The sequence below is a fragment of the Arabidopsis lyrata genome (genome assembly GCF_000004255.2).
Source record: "Arabidopsis lyrata subsp. lyrata unplaced genomic scaffold ARALYscaffold_1, whole genome shotgun sequence".
In the NCBI taxonomy this organism is placed as follows: Eukaryota; Viridiplantae; Streptophyta; class Magnoliopsida; order Brassicales; family Brassicaceae; genus Arabidopsis; species Arabidopsis lyrata.
The window spans coordinates 7,191,044-7,213,376 of record NW_003302555.1 but is presented as its reverse complement, the minus strand read 5'-3'; the positions used below and the strand labels follow the sequence as shown (position 1 = coordinate 7,213,376).

Sequence of the window (22,333 nt, the reverse complement as noted above, 5' to 3'; positions counted from 1 at the left end):
TCAAAAAAATTTCAAAAGAAAAACAGCCTCTGTTGTTTGGTAGTAACAAATTTCTCTCAAAACAGTCGATTTGATCATGGACACTAATTGGGGATAGTGCAGCACTTGGATTCTAGAGCCACGACAACAACTTCTTCCAGAGTGCAAATTAAGGAAAGATACGATAAAAGACCAAAACGATTTGAACAGATTAACTGAAAAAAGAAAATAGCTTAGAGAAAAACCTGGAGGCATATCGTATCTGGAAATGAGAAATTGAATTTGGGGCTTTCACCAATCAGTAATCGTATTCCCAGAGGAAGAACAAGGCTAATGCAGCTTCATACTACTGCGATTGTTTGCTCATATATTTACAGTTTGAGACCTCAATTTCTTTATCTTTGCAAATAATTGGATTAATATCTTATGTTACGAATTTGGGTCCAACCCAAGAAAATGAACATTGCTTAGCGTTAGACCATCAGCTGTGGCTAATGTGTTTGTGTGGCTGTAAGTATTTTTTTAATATTATAATTTAAAGCAAAAGAGAAAAGAGAAAGAGAGATTGAGAGAAAAAGTGTTATAACCGAGTGTAAACTTACACCTGGGTGTGAAGAGAGAGACAATTTTTTCGTTTTTTTAATACCTATAGGTCCTATACCCCAAGAATCACACCCACTGCTTGCCCCACTGCCCATGCTCTTATAGTTACACAAGATTACACCCTCTTATTACATCATTACTACATTATTACAAGCACTAACCACCAATTGAACAGAACATTAAAAGAAAAATAGAGACATAAAAATCCGGACTGGCCGGAAAAATGTAAGAACTGACGCCGTGAAATCCCTCTCCGGCGGAACATTGATAAAGATACCCTTAATCAGTCGCTGTAGCTAAAAACCCAAATCCGTTAAGAGAGGAGAGAGGCCTAAAGGCCCAAAAGAGACCCGATCCACTAGACGAATCAGAGATGGACGAAAAACATTATTAGTTAACATAATTTTAAGTTTAATCTTCTGGTAACTCTACTTATTAGCAATCGTCGTGATCGATGTAAGAGCGGAGGAGCATTGTGGCGCAGAGTCGAATTATACAGAGACGAGCATGTTGTCGTTTCATCAGAGAAGAGCATTTCGAAGTGAAGCTGTTCCTGATTTTGGAATTAGAGTTCTTCTCTGCCAAAAATCCACCCATGTTGGGTTTAACTGGTTTCGAATCCAATGAAGACCTCTTCTATTTATATGCATTGGCTTCTCAGAGACCAATTTAATAAATATCGGTTTCTTTTTTTTTCATTGGGGTTTGAAGGAAGCCTGAACTTGGTCCTGTTTTAGCTCAATTTGAAGATTTTGCGCGTGAGGTAATCTCGCCGTACAACTATGGAGTATTAAACACATTTTCTCATTTTTATTCTATCGATACAGAAGATTTTGTTTGAGCAAAAAATCAACACTTAACTTTGGTTTCACGTTTTGTCCTTTTCCTCGTTTTTTGTGTTCTTCTATTTTGTTGGAGAAGTAAGCTTGTTTATGATTCAATGTATGTCAACGAGTTATCTAGAGCAAAGAAGTTTCTAGGAAGATACGTTTATGGATTTCCTCTAAATCCCCATTGATTGTTTCATAAGATTTTATTTCAAGAGAGAAAGATTTTAGCTGCTTTCTACTTCCTGGACTCTATTCTGTTCTTTTGCAAAATAGTTAAAACTGTGCTTTACATGTTCTGCAATGTTTCTGAACAATGTGTTGGTTTATGTAATAACTGCAGATATCATTAGAGACTCAGATTCAACATTTCTATTTTCCACTGTATGGACTGAACTGGATTTATTTGCTGACTTCAAGGTGATGCAACAAAGTCAATTTCTGCAGAATAGCAAGAAATGAGAATCAGAAAAAGTTCGGAAATTTCAGACAAGTGTGTGTGCGTGTGTGGATTCATACCTTTGGAGGAGTTTGCTTCTTCTAGAGGAGTTTCTGATGTAATGGATGAGGTAGAGAGGCTGCTTGATCCCCGAGCTTCTGTAATCATAGCGACCACTTCTCTCATTGTTGGTCTACTAGCTGGAGAATTGCTGGTGCAGAACAGTGCAATCTTTAGGACTAGAGACATCTCATGAATTGTTCTCTTATCATTCGTATCTAGCCTCGCATCAAACATTTCAATGGTTGGAACCATGTTACGGATTGATCTTCTAACCCAATTGACTAGATCCCCTCCTTGCTCCAGCGGTTGAACTGGGGGCTTTCCTGTTATTAGCTCCAGAAGCACAACTCCAAAGCTATAGATATCGCATTTCTCTGTCACCTTCATCGTGTAAGCATATTCTGAAACCCAACAAAACACCAATCAGATATGTCAGATAAGCGAGTCTGGGAGAAAGAAACCTGTGATGTTTTACTCACCTGGAGCGATGTATCCGTAAGACCCAGCAACAGCTGACATGGACTTTGAGTAAGAGAGATCAATCAACTTAGCTAGGCCAAAATCTCCAACATGAGCCTGGAACAGTTCATCAAGAAGAATGTTGTTCGATTTTATGTCGCGATGAACTATTTGAGGCCTGCAATCATGATGGAGATAACACAGACCCTCTGCAGCACCGAGGGCGATTTTGTACCGAGCATTCCAATCCAACAAGCAGTTTTTCTCACCTCGCTGTAGTTGTTCACCGAGGCTTCCTTTTGACATGTACTCATACAAGAGAAGATTTGAGTTCTGGTGATAGCAGAAACCATATAGCTTCACAATATTCCGGTGCCTTATCTTTCCAAGTGTTGATATTTCAGCTCTGAAGCTATTATCAGAACTCGCTCCTTCGCCGCGAGAATTTAGCTTCTTTACAGCTATCACCTCGCCATCTGACATTTCAGCTTTGTAGACCGTTCCACACGCTCCTCTCCCTAAAAGCACGTCTTCGGAAAAGTTTCTGGTTGCATCCACAAGGCCTTGATATGTGAAACCTTTTTTAGGGAAATAGTAGCTGTCCATTACATCTGGTTTTGTTTGATCCTCAAGTGCAACAAACGCTGGTTCCCGCCGCTTTATTGCCCAACAGATAGCAAGAAAAGTGATAAGAAAAACCGAGCCGATTACCATACAAGTGATTGTCAAGATCTTTTGCCTCTGCGAACCATTGACTAACCAACTTAGCTTTGAATCAGAATGTGGGACAAGTGGTTGGCAGTGGCTGCTCTGAGAGTTACACAGACGGTGGTTTCCAGCAAAGTTTGATGAATCCATCCGCTGGAACACGGCTGTGTCTGGTACTGTTCCGACCAAGTTATTGTTTGAGACATTGCAGATGAGGAGGCTCATGAGATTCCCAATTGATGCAGGGATCTCACCTGATAGCTTGTTGTCGTTGAGGTAAAGTATCTCCAACATTTGTAGATTTCCTAAACTGTCTGGAATCGTACCTGAGAGATTATTGTGACTAATGTTGAGGGAGATTTGCAGAGAGGTTAACTTTCCGAGCTCCACTGGGATGTTTTCAGACAAGAGATTGCCTCCTAGTTGTAACTCCATGAGCCGAGTTAGATCTCCAAAGCTATGAGGAATTTCTCCGGTCAATCTATTATCAGACAATCTCAAAATCTCCAAATTCACCAACTGACCAAGATCTTGTGGTATGTACCCGGAAAACCTGTTGCCACTAAGGTCAAGCCTCTGGATAGTGACACAACTCCCCAATTCTTTAGGGATGTGACCAGTGAGCTGATTGGAGGAGATGTTTAAGCCAACAATCTTTGTGAGATACCCAATCTCAGGAGGAATTTCACCAGTAAAATTGTTGTTAGCTAGACGCAGTCTTTCTAAATTCTTCAGCTTTCCCAGGTCTGCAGATATATTCCCTGATAACCAGTTTTGGTGAAGCTCTAATGCAGTAAGGTTCTGAAGATTAAATAATTCAGCGGGAAGGCTTCCTGTTAGCCAGTTATCGCCTAGCATTAGCTTTGTCAGTGACTTGCAGGTTTTCAGATCACGAGGAATGTTTCCTGTTAACTTGTTTGAACCAACACTCAGAAGTATTAGCGTCTGAAATCTGCAGAAATGGGCTGGAATTGGACCAGACAGATAATTGGCAGACATGTCAAGAACAGAAAAATTGCTATAGAAACCGATTAGAGGAGGTATCGTCCCTTCAAGCTGGTTGTCAAAAAGCTGCAAATCTACAAGGTAAGTTAGGAACTGAAGCTCTCGCGGGATAGTACCATTTAGTCTATTGATAGACAAATCTAGCTTCTCCAACAGTGTCAATTCCCCAAGCTCCCTAGGAATTGGACCTAGAAGAATGTTCTCAAAAAGATGAAGTAGTTTTAGATTCAGGATCTGACCAAACTCTTTTGGGATGAAACCTGTTAACTGATTCTCCGAAAAATCTATCTCAGCTGCATCTGTCAAGTTGCCTATTTCACGAGGTATCTCTCCGGTTAACTGGTTTGTGTAAAGGTACAGCCTTTTCATCTTTGTGAGCTTTCCAATCTCTCTTGGAATTGATCCCGTGAAGTAGTTTTCGTGCAGCGCAAGCACCTCCAGTTTGGTGATGTTTCCTACCGAAGGAGGTATCTCACCGGATAGACGGTTTTGCCAGAGTATCAGATCAGTAAGATTTTGAAGCTTCTCGAGCTGCATAGGAAGAGAACCCTCAAGAAGATTCTCTGCTAATCCAAGTACCTTTAGGCTCTCACATCCGCTGATTTCAGATGGAATCACACCCGAGAATGCATTCCGTCCTGCCCTAATGATCCGGAGCAGTCTCAATTTCCCCGTGGAAGGAGGGATTACACCGGTGAGATTGTTGCTGTAGATCACAAGCTCTTGGAGCGAACTCAAACTACCTATTTGTCTAGGGATTGTACCGAAAAGATAATTCTCGCATAGATACAGCTTCTTAAGAGTGATGATCATAGTTAGCTGAATTGGTATCACTCCATGGAACCTATTTGTGCAGAGATCAAGAACCTCTAGACTTCGACAGAGAGATAAATCTCGAGGGATTGGACCAGAGATGAAGTTGGTGGAGACATTCAATTTCCTTAAACCATAAAGCTTGCATATGAGAGGAGATAGTGTACCTGATAGATTCATTCCATTTAAATCAACAGAAGTTACCGTTCTGATGCGGGTACACTCGATTCCGGTCCAGTTGCAGGGATTTGAATCCAACTGGTTCCAGCTTGCGAGATAACCATTCGAGTCATTAAGGAAAGCTTTAAACTCCAGGAGAACTCGCCCTTCTTCGTTTAAGGATCTTACTAAGATGAAGGAGAAAGAACAGAGAATTACTATTGCCGAGAAACATATCCTCCCTCTCATTTTTACAAGTTAGCTTTGGTAAGAACACAGAGTGATCGCTGAACACATATGGAAAAAGAAAAAAAAAGGAATGGCGAAACGAAACGTCGATTTGGGCAGTCACGGAATGGTTTTGGTTAAAAGCTAAAAAGATTAGATTGAGATGGGCAAAAAAGACTGACTTTGATTGATCAAGAAAGACTATCTGCAAAACACTTTGGAAAGGTCTCTCTCTGTCTCTACAATAAGTCAACTCTGTTTTAATTCTCTTTGTCGACGACATCGTCTCTTTCTCCGACTTGGTTTACCATATTTTTGAGCTGCAAGTGGTTTCAAATCACGTGAGGGTTTGTAGTACAGATCCATTGAATAAAAATGTTGTAGTGTTTCTCTGGGTTGTCAATAGAAGAAAACAGAGGATCTTGTTTGTTGGGACGGTGAGGATTTGATGAAGACGACACGTGAAAAAGGAGGGATGATTCAGGACAATGATCTTTAAAGTGTATTGTTTGCTTTAATTTCTTTGGTGATGGGTGTGAGAGAGCGTTGGAGTCTGTGAGCTCATGATTTTTATCGTTGACCGTTAAAGAGCCACGCACACACACACACACAAGTGGAAGTCATTGCTGTCTTTTTCGCGCCCATCTTGTTGTCTGTTAATTTGCCACTAAAGCGATGCTTAACACTTTTACCCCTTTCTATTTATCAATATCTATCCATCTCTCATCTTTAATTACAAGCATATTTTCTTCAAAATTAAGAAGGCATATTCAACTAAATATTTTGAATGAGCTTTTGTAAGTTTTTAATTTATTTTGGAGATTTTGGGTGAAATTTAAGAAATTTTTTTTGATTTGAAACCTCCTCTTTTCTACGTTCTTTTTAACAGGTAAGTTGTTGAGCTTCCACATGACATATCAATGAAACATGTATAATCGATTTATAAGGCTTTGCCTGAAACCCAATAGTATACACAATAAAGTAATGAATTTATAGACATTATAAATAAGGATTTTTTCTTTTCAAGATAATATTGTTATATTTGGGTCTTTTTTTTTTTCCTACATCAATCAACCAAAATGTAGAGAAACATTTGCCATGTACAAGATGAGACCATTACAAACAATGTACCAACCAAACTGTTGTGTGACCCAAATCATACCCTGAGAGTCTGATTTTGTTGTTTGCTTGCGTTTCTTTGATGACTTTAGAAGCAAAACCTGGATCACAATTAAACTCCAGCCTCTTCAATCGCAGCAGACATTGAAGCTGATGCTTCTTCTAGTGTTCGCCTCTTTTGAACTGCGTTAAAGGCCTCGATGATGTCTCCTTCTATCCAATCATCATAGTCATCCATACCGATACCACATTCTAATCCAGCACTTACCTACCAAGTAAGAAAGTTGAAATCATTGTTAAGTCAAGATTTGTTTTATACTTGGGCATATCTCAGCGTGTAAAATGGAAGTTGATATTTTAGGAAGACTCTACTTCTCCTTCCATGTTCTAAGTGTCTAAGATGGAGGTTGATAGTTTACCTCTTTCACGTTTTCTTTAACTCGTTTAAGAGAATCAAGGACACCGACATGGACAGTTTTACCCTTCCGGACCACCCTGATGCCACAATCTTTGACAAATTTCCCTTCATTCACCATGCATCCAGCCACACGGCCACTTCCACTGCTGAAAGTAGCCCGAACTTCTGCTGAGCCAATTGGGATTTGTTCCTATCAAATATCAAGAGCCACATGAATCTTCAGTTTCAAAACTCCAAAAAGGCTCAAGAAGTGAGACTAAAACCTATGCGTTATAATAATCAATGACATGATACAGAGATTTCCTTTTCAGGCAATTCAATTATTCAACCCAACGAAAAAAACAGTTGTTATGCCAACTCATGTGGAAAGAAGACAAAACAAAGATCTCATCATGTGTAACTCTTAAAAGGAATGCTGATCAACAACAAAACGTTTCAAATTGCTAAAGAAATCAATGCTAACCTCAACAGACTCAAGAAGTCCTTCCATTGCGTTTCGCACATCGTCAATAAGCTCATATATAACTCTATATAGTCGGATTTCAACACCTTTGTTTTCTGCAGCTTTCTTAACAGAACCAGACGCTTTGACATTAAATCCAAAAATGATGGCTTCACTTGCTGATGCTAGATCAACATCACTGTTGCTCACATCACCTGTCGCTTGTAGCAAGAATTTCAAGGTGACATTCTCCTGAGGGAGGACTTGCAGGGCTTGTCTGACAGCTTCAATGGATCCCTAGTAGTCACATTGATGATTTGCATCAGCATAAAAAAGAGGAGACAGAGGAAACCAAAATGTTTAAGGCGATGAGCGGATGAAACCAAAGTGACTCTTTACCTGTACATCAACCTTCAAGATGATATTAAGCTGATGCAAATCTAAGCCTGACATCTTTTTCGCTGATACAGCAGAAGCTAAGGAGGAAAGCGTGACCTTTCCATCCCCAGCCTTTGCAGATATTCTTTCATCTCGTAGAGATACCGCACGTGCCTCTGCCATCTCCCGCGCCACATCAAGGGAAGAGACAATCTCAAATTCGTCACCAGCAATGGGGACATTATTTAAACCAATCACCTGCAAAATGTAATTTAGATCCTCAAATTAGATATCTAAATCATCCATACATGAGAACATAGTATCAAAATCCAGTCACCAAGGAAATAAAAATGACCTGCATAGAGTACTTCTATTAGTGTGTGTGCAATGACGTTTAACTTAGGGTAGACTATAAAACTACAAACCTGTACAGGTATGGAGGGTCCAGCTTCATCAACTCGCTCCCCACTGTGATCAAATAAAGCTCGTACCTAAACATAGGAACAGAGCAAAACCCAAAGTAGGTAAGTTTTAAGCGATTATATATCATCTGCACAATGTGACTTGAGGAAAAACCAAATTTTGGATAGACCTTTCCGAAAGCTTCTCCGCAAACAACAACATCCCCTCTTTTCAAAGTCCCCTTCTGAACAATGAATGTCGCAAATGGTCCTTTTGCTTTATCAAGTCCAGCCTCGATAACAATGCCCTTGGCATTTCTGTGAGGATTTGCTTTCAACTCTTGCAGCTGAAACAGCCAAAATACAGTCAGCCCACAAGCAAAAGCAGAAAGTGGGAGTAAGCGTAAATTAGTCTTTAGCCCTCCTTAAAACAAGATTTTGGGCCGACTTTGGAGCAATTATGTAAGTCATTTCGTAGCAACTATGTAGTACTTACATGAAGAAAACAAAATTGAGCTTCATTATGCATCTACCGAAAAGAGAAACAGAAAAATCAAGCAAACCTGTTATCATGGGATGAATAACAAACTAACCTCTGCAACAAGCATGACAGTTTCCAACAGATCATCGATATTCTCCCCTTTCAAAGCACTGATCTGTCAAAGGCAAATATAGAGCATGATATGAGAACCCACGGAACATATGGACCCTGAAACATATACGTGATGAAAGTATGAATTCCAACCTGAACCATTGGAACATCACCACCCCAATCTTCAGGCATCAAACCAATTGAAGAAAGCTCTTGCATCACTCTATCTGGACTAGCTCCTTCTTTATCTATCTGGAACATGAAATGAATAAGACTGGGAGAAACTTACATATACACAAGGTAAAGAAGAATAACTAAATACCTTATTTATAGCTATAACTATTGGTACAGCAGCAGCCTTTGCGTGAGCAATTGCTTCATTTGTTTGAGGACGAATTCCATCATCAGCAGCAACCACAATGATTGCAATGTCAGTGACTCGTGCTCCGCGAGCTCTCATTGCCCCAAATGCCTAGATGGGGACATAAAAGTAAGATGAGTAAAACTATGGTTTGCCTAGCAATAGATGTGAGATAGTCAAGAAACATGCTACATGAAAGAAAGCTCAGGAAGTATAATCAATGAAATTTCAGCATCAGAAATGAACATGTGAAGATTCAATTGCAAGAAAAAGGATCTACCTCATGTCCAGGAGTATCAAGGAAAACGCAGGACTGCAACTTTCCATCAACAGGCACTGACACCTTATATGCACCAATTCCTTGTGTAATTCCTCCTGCTTCTGACGCAGCAACCTGCATGTATCCAGCGAAGGGAGATTAGCTGAAAACGCTACTTAGCACTAATCTTGACAATAAGCAAATGAACAAACATTAATTGCCAATAGCCATGCTTTAGAAATGATAAAAAACTGAAGAGGCCACAATGAAATTTCTTAAATAATAAAAGGGAAATTAATAGCTAAACTCATCCATACCTTGCTTTTTCGGATATAGTCCAGAAGAGTGGTCTGCAAAATAGGCAGCAAATGCATTAGGAACAACCTGCTGCTAAAAAATAGGACTCTACATATCCTTTTAAGGGCGAGTAGGACATGGTAACAAAAACAGTAATGCAAACTGTGCCTACCTTTCCATGGTCCACATGACCCATTATCGTTATGACTGGAGGTCTGTCCTCTAACTTGTCCAAATCTTCTTCGTCAAAAGTTTGCCTTTTCTTTGCCATCTCTTCTACTTTAACTGAATCAGCATCAAGGACCTCAACATCATAATCTCTACAAATCATCTTCACCATCTCGCGGTCCAAAGTCTGCACACCATCAGGTCTAATCCCTTTTGAATATAGGTACCCAAGGATGTCACCTTCTCCGATGGCTAGGTTGTAAGCCAAATCCTCGATGGACATGCCTTCTTCATCTACCTCTAAGATTTCAGCTTTGACAGGTGCTGCGTCTTTTGCAGCCTGGAGTCTGACAGCCTTCCTACTAGCTTTACTCCATTTTCTCCCTTTTCTACCTGATCGAGAAATGGATGTATCTTCGTCGCCATCGTCTTCAGCAACAATTCTTCGTCTTGGACTAGCTGATGCATTTTTTTTATTACGGTGCTCAACTCTGAACTTGTTAGAGGGAGGACCCTTTCCAGGCTTAGTAGGAGCTAACACAGCCTGAGAGGCCACAGGATCAACACCTTTTTTCTTGGAAGCAAATTTGTCAACCAAAATAGGCTTCCTTTCTTTACTTTTTACGCTAGAATCAACTTCTTCAGAAACTAAAGGTTTTGCTGCCATACCAAGATCTTTTAAGATGGGTGATTTCTTAACGGGTGGCTGAGCTACGGTAGGCTTCCCTTGTAACATTGGCTGGGGTCTTACAGGTGGTTGAGGTCTAAAAGGTGGCTGAGGTGGTGCCAATTGAGTGCCTGCTTTGGCATTCATCTCTTCATCCTCTTTCGATCTAGGTTCAACCTGCATTCCTCTATTAACAATTTTAGGTGATTCCTTAACAACTTTTTGCACAGCAGCAACAGCATCGCCCTTACGCCACACACTCTTCATGGTTTTCGTCTTCCTTGTCCCTCCATCACTCGCATTCGCATAGCTACCATTTCTTGAGTTACTACTGTTGGCACTAGGCTGTGACGGTTTAACAGCCTCACCACCCTCTTTGTTACCCGGTTTCGGAATTTCCAACTTCTCAGCTTTATCTAACACTTCACCAAGAGATTCAATAACCTTATTCCTCTCTTCTTCTCCATCAAACTTACCCCCATTAGATAAATCTTTACTCCAAGGAGCAGTATTCACCCCCAAACCTCTTTCTACCCTTGCCACAGGGGGTTTCAACACAGGTTTAGGAGTCTGCTTCAGCACAACCTCACTATCATCCCCTTCTTTACTCCCCCTAAACGAGTTAGAATCTATAGAAACTGAGTTGTTGTTTTGCTCAGCAATGAAGTCAGCAGTAGTAGTAGTAGTTGAAGACGAAACAGAATATCTACACAGCCATTTCTTAGTCCCCTTAACACTTCTCCTTGACAACGATACCCTCTTAACTAACGCATACGATGCATCCGAAGAACTCGTTCCAGAAACGCTTGCACAAGCACCACCTAGACTAACCAGAGAAGCCAAGGACGGCATTGTGCCGACGAGAACAAGCATCGAAGGCATCTCAATAAACCCAGAAACGAACACAACAAACCGATAGCAAAGTCAGAGACTTTATCTCATTCCAATTCCAACGAATTTCGAACCAGAAATGACTTAAAAACTTCAAATTTCGAAAGAAATTGGGGTTATCGACGAATCAAATCCGAGAGCATCAAGCTGAATTGAGAATCGATGAGAAATTTAGAGAGAGGGTGAGAGGAAGAAGAAGATAAGTGAAGGAGAAGGAAGAAGAAGAAGAGAGTGCGGAGATAACTTTGAACTTGAGCTTGTGTGGGTGTGGCTGCTTCTATGCCTGAAATTTTCGCGGATTTCCGATAAGGCCAATTTACAAACAAAATTAAAAGGAGCCATAAATATTTAGCTCCTATATTAAAAAAAAAAAAAAAAAAAAAACTTTTTGTTTGTCTGAAAAGTAAGGATACTGGGCCCAGCTTTGAAGCCCATTTATAAAGTCAGACCCGGGAACTTCTGCGTGATAGACACACGTGGCTACATATTAGCCGTATAATGTACAGTGAGGGCAAATTCGTCCACCGAAGCAGTCGGAGATAAAATTAAAGTATTTAATATTATCGATAAGTAACAGAGCGTTTAATACTGAATTAAATAAATATAAATTCGATTAATAAATAACGCTAAGAGAGAGAGAGAGAGAGAGAATTGTCATTTGAGAGACCTCGAGATTTTCTCTCTCTTTTGTCTACTCTGTTGAAAGTGAAGAAGCTCGTTGTGTGTGTCGTTGACGAAGGAGGATGAAGGAAGAGGATGTGAGCTCGCAGAACGTAAACCCTAGAAGTAATCGGAACAGTGTAGCTTCGGCTTCTGCTTCCGCCTCTGCTACTCCCGTTGATAGGTTCCGACGACGTGCTAGATCGCCTTCTCCTCCTCAAACTGCTGCTGCTAGGTTAGTCCCCATTTAACGCAGATCGAGAAATTAAGAGTGATTTCGATTCATTTTGTTGAATTTTGAGCTATATCTAGGGTTTTCGTTGTTTGAGATTTGCATCTGCTTGCGATGCTTTTGATTTTTTGGAACTCGACGACTGAATTCAATTGAATTATTAAACAGCTCTGCAGGGGCATCATCTCCTGCTGTTCTGGTTAACGCTGGCAGTGTGGACTGGTCAGGTCATGGGCTGGCATTATCAGTGCGTTCCTGTAGAACTTGGGATAGAGGAGATTTGCTTAGACGTCTTGCCACTTTCAAGCCTTCAAATTGGCTTGGGAAGCCTAAAGTATGACTCTTGTTTTCTCGTTATATGCACTTTCTTTCACATGAAAATTCATTTTTTCACACTCAGCCAACTAGATTTCTTTTGAAAATCCGTAGTGCATATCCTACCAAATTTAAAGTCCAGTTTTCCTAGAGGTAGTGAATTTAGTGATGTGAAAAAACAAAATTTGGACTGAATACTGATGATAAACTTGGCAAATATCCTCCTGTAGTTCTCTTTCGGCTCAAAGAAATTTGGTATAGTTGAATCCAACAATATATTTTTTGGGCCTTTATGTTGAGAAGTCAATCCGAGTGCCTGATGTACTAAAGATAACCTGGAATGGGAAAATGAGGAAGAATAGCTAGGTTGCTTCATTTGTGGGGTTATTTACTTCTTATTCTCTCTATTTTGGATTGGTCCTTTCTATCTCCTATGATATCTGTTGCAATTTCAAGAAATGCTGTTTGATTAAAGGGGTGTCCTGCTATGGTATTCTTTGTTTACAGACAGCTAGCTCTTTGGCTTGTGCCCAGAAAGGCTGGGTTAGTGTTGATCTGGACAAACTTCAATGCGAATACTGTGGGTCCATTCTACATTACTCTCCTCCACAAGATTCGTTGAATCATCCCGAAGGTTAGTTCTTGTTACTGTAACCAAACTTGTCTTCTTTTTCTTCCTAACTCTTGGAATCAAGGGGTGGGGGGGATATCATTTAAGTATTCATCTTTCTCTTTTACTGTACGGAAAATCTCTGAAACTCTTTCTCAGTATCTTCAGAGCCCAGATTTTTGATCAATTTACCAACATCTACAATGAAAGAGTATTTTTTTTGCGCTGTCATTTAAGCAAGAAAGATCATTAGGCATGAATCAGCCTCGTTATATGCGTCTAACATTTTATATTCCCTATCCATCTTTGATGAACAGCTGATACTACCCGAGAAGAATTCTCTAAACAGCTTGATGATGCACATGAGAGCTCTTGTCCTTGGGTAGGAAAAAGTTGTTCAGAAAGCTTAGTTCAGTTTCCTCCAACTCCTCCATCAGCCTTGATTGGAGGTTACAAGGATCGTTGTGATGGGCTCCTACAATTCTATTCTCTACCAATTGTTTCGCCATCTGCAATTGACCAGATGCGTGCTTCAAGACGACCGCAAATTGACCGCCTTTTGGCACATGCCAATGATGACCTCAGTTTCAGAATGGATAATATCTCAGCTGCAGAAACGTCCAAAGAAGAGGCTTTCAGTAATTACTCTCGCGTAAGAACTCAGGATTCAGGAATATCAAACTTACTAGCCATAAACTACTATTGTTTCTTATATTATGTTTTATCTTGTAGGCTCAAAAGCTGATAAGCCTATGTGGATGGGAGCCTAGATGGCTTCCAAATATCCAAGATTGTGAAGAACATTCTGCCCAGTCAGCTAGAAATGGGTGCCCTTCTGGACCGGCTAGAAATCAAAGTCGTCTACAAGATCCTGGTCCAAGCAGGAAACAATTCTCGGCTTCATCCCGAAAAGCTTCTGGAAATTATGAAGTTTTGGGTCCAGAATATAAGTCAGAATCCAGATTACCTTTACTGGATTGTAGTTTATGTGGTGTAACCGTCAGAATTTGTGATTTCATGACCACTTCTCGGCCGGTTCCGTTTGCTGCTATAAATGCCAATCTTCCTGAAACGAGTAAGAAAATGGGAGTGACACGTGGCACTAGCGCAACAAGTGGAATCAATGGATGGTTTGCTAATGAAGGCATGGAACAGCAGCAAAATGAAGATGTTGACGAGGCTGAAACTTCAGTTAAGAGAAGATTAGTATCAAATGTAGGCCTAAGCTTTTATCAAACTGCAGCTGGTGCATCATCCTCTGCGCAGCTGAACATGTCTGTGACGCGTGATAATTACCAGTTTAGTGATAGAGGAAAGGAAGTGTTGTGGAGGCAGCCTTCAGGAAGTGAGGTTGGTGATCGTGCTGCTTCATATGAATCACGAGGGCCTAGTACTCGTAAACGGAGCCTGGATGATGGTGGAAGCACTGTTGATAGGCCTTATCTACGAATACAAAATGCAGATAGTGTTGAAGGGACTGTTGTTGACCGTGACGGTGATGAGGTTAATGATGATTCAGCAGGGCCTTCAAAGCGAACCCGAGGTTCTGATGTGCATGAAGCTTATCCTTTCTTGTATGGGCGAGATTTATCAGTAGGGGGGCCAAGTCACTCGCTGGATGCTGAAAACGAGAGGGAAGTAAATAGAAGTGACCCATTTAGCGAAGGAAATGAACAAGCTATGGCTTTTCCAGGTGCCAGAGACTCCACACGTGCTTCCTCTGTCATTGCGATGGATACAATTTGCCATAGTGCCAATGATGATTCTATGGAAAGTGTGGAAAACCATCCAGGGGATTTTGATGACATAAATTACCCCTCTGTGGCGACAGCTCAAAGTGCTGACTTCAATGATCCTTCGGAACTGAATTTCAGCAATCAAGCTCAGCAGAGTGCATGCTTCCAACCAGCTCCTGTTCGGTTTAATGCTGAACCAGGCATTAGCAGCATAAATGACGGTGAGGAAGTACTGAACACAGAGACTGTCACTGCCCAGGGAAGAGATGGACCAAGTTTAGGTGTCAGTGGGGGTAGTGTCGGAATGGGTGCAAGTCATGAGGCAGAAATACACGGAGCTGACGTTTCAGTTCATAGGGGAGATAGCGTTGTGGGAGACATGGAACCAGTTGCAGAAGTCATAGAGAATCTAGGACAAAGCGGTGAATTCGCACCAGACCAAGGCCTTACTGATGATTTTGTTCCTGCAGAAATGGATCGAGAAGGTAGGCTTGAGGATAGTCAAGATAGGGTGTCTCAGTCTGTTGTAAGGGCGGATAGTGGTTCTAAAATAGTTGATTCATTGAAGGCTGAATCAGTTGAAAGTGGTGAAAAGATGAGTAACATAAATGTTTTGATCAACGATGACAGTGTTCATCCATCTTTGTCTTGCAATGCGATCGTGTGTTCTGGTTATGAAGCATCTAAAGAAGAAGTGACCCAGACTTGGGAGTCTCCGCTCAATGCTGGCTTTGCACTCCCTGGATCAAGTTACACTGCCAATGACCAAGGTCTGTAGATTTCTTCTTATGGTTGATAAAGTACCTACTTATCCAAACTTCATCTCTTATAAAAAGTGTAATATGTTGGTATAAGCATATGCTGTTTCATTTTCCAGGGCCACCAAACGGAGACAGCAATGATGATATTGTGGAGTTTGATCCAATAAAGTATCATAACTGTTACTGTCCTTGGGTTAATGAAAATGTGGCTGCTGCTGGATGTAGCAGCAACAGCTCGGGTTCTTCAAGTTTCGCTGAGGCAGTGTGTGGGTGGCAACTAACTCTTGATGCCCTTGATTCGTTCCAGTCGCTTGAAAACCCTCAAAACCAGACAATGGAATCAGAATCAGCTGCATCTCTGTGCAAGGTTTGCACCAACTTGCATGTCCTTTACTCTATTTTCTTCCTTCTGAAGATGATCTGACACTAACACCAACTTTGTTTTTAACTGTTTTGTTTGTAGGATGATCACCAAACTCCTTCCCAGAAGCTCTTGAAACGCCACTCTTTTATCAGCAGCCATGGGAAAAAGTAAGATTAATTAACTTCCAAATAAAAACAAAAGGGTACAATTGCAAATTTTCTTGATTTCATACAGAAATCTATATATCTCGGTGTGGTGAAGCATATAAGCTTGAACAACACTTTGGATAGGGCTCTTTAGCTTGGTTTCCTTCTTTTGCAGTACAAATAAAGAAGTTTCTTTAATCTCTCTGATCTATAAACTTTCTTGTTTCTTTGAATTTAAAGTAAAAGTCTGTGTAGTAAGTAAAGTTAAAAGACTGCCTAAAAAAAGGTGATAGTATTGAATCTTGTCTAATAATCTTATATACTCTTGTTTCCAAGTATGTTTCTTCCTCCTTTTTTTGCTGTTTATCACATAATCCTGAATTAACGACGTTGGTTTGCTTTAGATCAATTTACAAGAAAATGTGTGCTTTGAACCGTTGTGTTGAGGATAATTTAGCTCCGGTAATTTTGTACGATTCTCTTGTTAATTTATACCTTTAATTTAGTTAGACCAGTCGTAATAGGAATAAAAGCAATGACAGCAAGAGCAAACACAAAAGCATTCTTTCTCCTGACCAAAGTTAAAAAAGACAACATGTGAAACTTAACAAATTAGATGTACTTGCAAAGCAAATGGAGGATCTTTTTTTTTTTTTTTTTTTTTTTTTTTTTTTTTTGTGCACCAGCAAATGGAGGATCTAACTTCCAAAGACAGCGACTTCGAGGGTCTTGTCGGAGTCAACAATGGAAGGAGGATCAAAGCGAGTAAAGAGCTTGTAAGAGGAGATTAGTGAGAGAAGGATGTAGAAGCAAACCACGAAGAATGTGATTATAACAGAAGCAGTGGCTCTATGGCAGAAACCGCCGTAGGAGCTACATGCATCGCTCCAAGTAATGGCTGAGTCTCCATTGTAAGCTAAGTATAGAACTTCAGCTGACACTGCTCCAGCAGCAAGAACCAGGTAGGTCAGAAGCTGAGACAATAAAACATTATGAAATTAATTTTTGTACTTATAGCGGATCATTTATAGCCGAATGTTTTGAACATTAAACCTGGTCGAGACAAAAGAAGGTCCAAACACGAGGCATTGTCGAAGAAGAACGAGGCATCGCTGCAATGGCTGCTGATAGAAGAGAGTAGCCTGCACATATTCCATTTGCGTGCACCAAGTACCTAAGTTTGTAATTACATTATTACCATTACCGATAATCAATATTTTCTTTAAAAAAAATCAAGTATAATAGTATCATTATTAATCAAACCCTATCTAAGCTAACTTCAATAACCAACAAATGTAGCTTGATACTAATACGTGCTGTGACTAGCATTTTGGGGCCTTGGACAAAAGAAAAAATTCTCCATTTTGTATTTAACTCATCAGAGCCCTATGTTTCATGAGAAGGACGAAAATTAGGGGCCAAAATAAATAACCGGTCATAATCAATCTGGTAAACCAAAAAATAAATTAGAAACATGCCAAAAAAGCTCTACGTGTCTTCATAGTTGGCAAAAATTGTTTGGTTTAACGGTCCAGATTAATTTAATAATTCTGTAAATATTGGGATTCTGATTTTAAATTTTGGGAAAATACTACTGTATGTATAAAAATATAGATAGGTTAATATACTGTACATGTGTAATATGTATGCACATAATTATAGTCAGTTTCTTGAAACTACAACTTCTGTCTTCTTTTGTGTGTTTCATGTGAAACTTCGGTACCCCATATCATAACACACAAACCCTAATTGTAAATAGTATGCAAGAAGATGTAACTCTAAATCTTGAAGATGAAAAGTTAATATATGTGTATGGAGAAGATACGTACCTAAAAGCTGTGAGATTGGAGTAAGAAATTGAACCAAACTCATTAGTCTCGGAGTCCTTAAGCATGACAACAAGCGCTGCAACACAAAGCCCCACCGGAGCTAACCGGAGCATTGTCTCGGCGGTTCGGATTCCAGGACTAGTCTCCTCCCACTTCTCCGTGGCACCACCACCGGAGCCGCCGTGGCTAGCCTTGTCATGATCATTACTTTTCTCCATCTTCTAGCTTCTTCAGTTTTGTTTTTATTTATCTTTCTCTCTCTCTCTCTCTTTTTATGGATTCTGAGAGAAAATGTGGTTATAAATAAGTGGATATGATTTTAATGTGTGACATTAAATATAGGGAAGTGTTGGATCGATAGGGTTGGTGAATGCATTTAATTTCGATATTCATGACACTCCGCACACTTCTCCAGCAAAAAAACATTTAAAGCCTTCGAAATTGATAACTCCGCTAAACAAAAAAAAAGCAAAAATTGATCACTAGCTATTACAATAGGATACTAAAATTAACTTTGAGCTAATCCAATCTCATGATCGAGAATAGATACAAGAAGCTGAACTTGTTTCTTCGTAGATAATAAATGTATAGTGTAATAGTGTGGCTACGTACGTTTTCCCATAATTAGTAGATTAGTTGATTTAAAATATTAGTATGTTATAATCCACTATGACTTTTTGGTGGATCATGCATAATTGCTCTTGGGTCTTGGCGGATCAAATATGAAATTTGATCAATTATGACTTTCTGGTGGATCAAATGAACGCTCTTGGCTGCAAAATTTCACATACGATTCAAATTATGATTTGTTAAAAATACTAGCTTTCAAATCTTGTGGTATTATAAATATTTTAAGAAGGTTAAAACTTAAAATTGATTTCGTACATATGATATTCCTGGAGATGTGTTTCTTTAATTCATCCAAAATCATTACAAAGCTTATAAAAACTCAACAACAATATATAGTGATATCTACTGTACGATATATATATATATATATATATATATATATATATATATATATATATATTTTAAATTTATTATTATAAAGAAAACCGTTACAAGACAGTACGATAGTAATCGTACAATTCAACAAAGCGGCAATGAGTAACAAAGCACAACCAAAGATGCCAAAGCATGACAACTATCGAGACAATAAACGATTAGAAACATGAATCGATTAAATGGGTTCAGCCAAACCCACCTCGTCGACCCCGATTCCCTCGACCGCGTCTTCCCCCTCCTCTTCCTCCACGACCCATATTTATTGCCTTGATCGGCAATTGCAACGGTCTGTCATGTAGATATTTTTCTGAAAATGATGACTTAAGATTCAAAATGAGATCCTCATCTGAATCATCCGACCCGGAAGAAAAATCTCCTTCTGAATCATCTGGCAGTATCACATCCGATGCTAAATCGAGCACTGCAAATTTATTTGAACTAGAAGCTTTGCGAAAAAATTAGCACTAGATTGGACAACTGAAGCCGAGGTAGTGATAATTGAAAAAACCTTTGCGGGAGTAGCCATCACATTCGTGTCTGAAGAAGGCAGCTCCTTCGCTTCTGAATAATGAACGACATCCACATTCTTACTTGCATCAATAACTGCTACTGAACCCAAGTCAATGGCAGCTCCTTCATTCGGGATTGAAGAGGAGAGAAACTCGGTGTTAGGTTCTACTACATCAGTAATCCACTGAGATTTGCCTTTGCTCTTTGCGTGTCCAGAGGATTTTTTTTTCCTGGGACAATTTTCTGAAGAGTGGGAAGAAGACTTACAATCCAGACAAGTGATGGGTGCAGTGGGACACCGGCGGATGTTGTGACCAACTTGGTTGCAATGAGAGCAAATCGGAGGGAGCCAAGGGCAAGAGACATCCACCCTATGGATTTTTCCAGACTCAAACTGGACATTCACAGCTTCAAGGAGAGGCTTAGTAGGGTCAATAATAGTAAAGACCTTACCCACTTCCAAGTTAGTCATGTTGACAGTAGATGGATGGCAGAAGAGGGGATGGCCAAGCATACCAGCGACGTGTTCGAAACCTTCTTCAGAAAAGAAATGAGGGGGAACTCCACGGAATTCCAACCAAACAGGAGCTTCTGTAAGTTCTGGCATTTCAGGATTAAGGCCAGGTTCCCATTCAGCAACAAACATACTTTGTCCCTCAATGTGCCAAATCCCTTGACTAAGAACGGGTTTTCGAGTCGCAGGGCAAGGAATTCTGATAAGGACTGACTTTGCACCTAAACGGGAAACAGTGATATCACGGTACCGATTACTCCAAATTCCGTTGAAGATAGCATGAAGAGCACCCCCAGAGGGAAGGTTACCATTGAATTGACCAATAATGAAAGATTCTCATCTTTTGTGGTTACGAGTGATGACTTCATTAGGGAGCTGAACACAAAGTTCACCAGATTCAAGCAGAAACGGAGACCCTTTCTTTACCATCTTACTCGAAGAAGGTCCTTTCACAACGTCAACCCAGGGACTTTTGAGAATAGGTGAAGCTGAGTCAACCGGTGAGGAAGAGTCAATATCCAGAAGCTGGGCTTTGGATCCAGGTTCAGGGATCTTAGAGTTAGTAGCCGAACTCGCAGCAACATTTGTTTCAACAACAAAAACAGGAGCAGTCACAGATCCCGTGATTGGAGGACCCAACGTTACCGCAGTAGAAACCACAGGAGAAGCCGGAGGAATCGCAGACGAACCAGAGGCCACCGGAGAAGCCACAAGCGAAGCCGGAGGATTCGAACCAGAATCCACCGGAGACGCAGAGGAAACAGAAGGCGGCGGAGGAACACGAGAAGGAATCGAAGTTGGAACAGCGGTGGGAGGGAGCTTAGGAGGAGGTTTCTTCGGCGGGGACCGCTGAGACTTCCCCATCGGAAAGAGAGAAAACCGCCGCCGGGAACGGCAACGGTGGATTCGAAGCTATTAGGTTTTGCTTTAATCGCCCTTTATCGCCCATTATGTACGATGTATATATATATATATATGCAGGCAAGGCAACGAGTACTTTCATTGTTTTGGAAAAATATTTATAATCGTATATTGGGACAAGTATAACTCAGTTTATGAACTTAATTGTACAGTATTTATTGAGTTCCTCCGAGCTCCACGTGATAGTAAAGTCATCGAAAATTCAGGTTACTAATTTAGTGACGGAAATAACGATGATACTCCCTTTGTTTTATATTATAAGATGCTTCAGTCATTTTATTTTGTTTCACAATATAAAATGTTTTAGAATAAAAATTCAAGTTTCATTGCAAAAATTGAATTTATATAACTTTGTGACTATTTATATTCTGTAGTAAATTTTTTTGTTGGTCAAACTCTATTTAATTAAGCATTAAATTATGATTTTAATGTAAAAATATAAAAACAAAAAAGATTAATTAGTTTCTTAAACTTTGTGTTTTTAACCTAAATCTTTTATATTTTGAAACTTTTCTTTCTTAATTATGAAACTAATCGCCTATGTCAAACATTATATAGGAGACTTTTCCTAATATACCCTCAAATTAATAATTGAGGAACTAAACAATAGGAGACTTTTTCCTAATTTACCCTTAAATAATTATGAATTCCATCGTCTTTTTCAAACAATAGGAGTATGAGTGATGAATTTGATAAGGGACAGCTCAGCAACGCATATTAAAGGTTCTGTTTAAGTGTTAGAATCAATCAAATCATATCTTTACGCAACCAGGTAAAAATATAAGATATATTTTATTAAAAGAAGGGTAATTTAGTCATTTTGTACATAAAAGGGGTATTTTAAAAAATGAACATCCAAAGGGGGCATTTTTAAAAAGGGGTATTGAAAAATGGGCATTTTTGTGAGTCTCCCTTTTTTATAATATGTACGCTTTACGTTTTTTTATAAATGATGTTTTAGGAGAATTCACATAAATTAAGAAATCATTTAATTTTTGTTTGTTTCTAAACTAAAATATCATTTATTATCTAATCAACCAATAAAAAATTAATCTACAGAATATAAATCGTCAAACCCAATAAAAAAGTAATTAATTTTACAATTTGCAAAGTTTTATATATACTAAAAATTTTAAAAATAAATCATTCCGCGGTAAACCGCGGGTTAAATTCTACTAATTGTAAATGAAAATGGATCGATCATTGGTTATGAGATGATGGGTCTGATTGGTAACAAGCTGTTAGCTGGAGCGGTTAGCTGGAGCGGTTAGCTGGAGCTGTTAGCTGTTAGGGAATAGTGCAAAGCTGTACAAAAGAATAAAACACGAAAGCTGTACAAAAAAAATAACGCAGAACAAATTTTAAAAATTTATTCTGATTGGAAACATCATAGCGGTACACATAATAAATAATATTAAGAATTTAGAAAGAAAGAAAAAATTATATAGAAATAT

The 22,333-nt window shown here is 39.5% G+C and overlaps 5 protein-coding genes across 5 annotated transcripts; 1 reads left to right on the top strand and 4 right to left on the bottom strand.

Moving 5' to 3' along the window:
* Positions 1–619: 619 nt before the first annotated feature.
* LOC9326276 lies at positions 620–1,536 on the bottom strand. The gene is given in 2 exon segments (XM_021011273.1): positions 620–1,212; positions 1,215–1,536. Coding segments are annotated over 2 exon segments (363 nt in total). The 5' UTR covers positions 1,383–1,536; the 3' UTR covers positions 620–1,017.
* Positions 1,537–1,622: 86 nt separating this feature from the next.
* On the bottom strand, positions 1,623–6,049 carry LOC9326275 (leucine-rich repeat receptor-like serine/threonine-protein kinase At1g17230). Its single transcript, XM_002890167.2, has 3 exons — positions 2,391–6,049; positions 1,929–2,312; positions 1,623–1,850 (listed from the first exon to the last, which is right to left on the bottom strand). The coding sequence occupies exons 1-3, from the start codon at positions 5,302–5,304 to the stop codon at positions 1,825–1,827; spliced, it is 3,324 nt and encodes a 1,107-aa protein (XP_002890213.1). The 5' UTR covers positions 5,305–6,049; the 3' UTR covers positions 1,623–1,824.
* Positions 6,050–6,204: 155 nt separating this feature from the next.
* Positions 6,205–11,625, bottom strand: LOC9329002 (translation initiation factor IF-2, chloroplastic). Its single transcript, XM_002890166.2, has 12 exons — positions 9,723–11,625; positions 9,571–9,603; positions 9,275–9,388; positions 8,956–9,105; positions 8,787–8,885; positions 8,635–8,697; positions 8,233–8,388; positions 8,066–8,131; positions 7,662–7,898; positions 7,284–7,559; positions 6,822–7,010; positions 6,205–6,670 (listed from the first exon to the last, which is right to left on the bottom strand). Exons 1-12 carry the CDS (start codon positions 11,265–11,267, stop codon positions 6,515–6,517), a joined length of 3,084 nt encoding a protein of 1,027 aa, XP_002890212.1. The 5' UTR covers positions 11,268–11,625; the 3' UTR covers positions 6,205–6,514.
* A 283-nt stretch (positions 11,626–11,908) lies between these two features.
* Positions 11,909–16,452, top strand: LOC9326274. The gene is made up of 7 exons (XM_002892893.2): positions 11,909–12,171; positions 12,337–12,502; positions 12,991–13,117; positions 13,411–13,745; positions 13,826–15,599; positions 15,707–15,957; positions 16,054–16,452. The coding sequence occupies exons 1-7, from the start codon at positions 12,020–12,022 to the stop codon at positions 16,123–16,125; spliced, it is 2,877 nt and encodes a 958-aa protein (XP_002892939.1). The 5' UTR covers positions 11,909–12,019; the 3' UTR covers positions 16,126–16,452.
* A 166-nt stretch (positions 16,453–16,618) lies between these two features.
* On the bottom strand, positions 16,619–18,233 carry LOC9326273 (CASP-like protein 2A1). Its single transcript, XM_021011272.1, has 4 exons — positions 17,930–18,233; positions 17,154–17,274; positions 16,799–17,074; positions 16,619–16,742 (listed from the first exon to the last, which is right to left on the bottom strand). The coding sequence occupies exons 1-3, from the start codon at positions 18,145–18,147 to the stop codon at positions 16,799–16,801; spliced, it is 615 nt and encodes a 204-aa protein (XP_020866931.1). The 5' UTR covers positions 18,148–18,233; the 3' UTR covers positions 16,619–16,742.
* Positions 18,234–22,333: the final 4,100 nt, after the last annotated feature.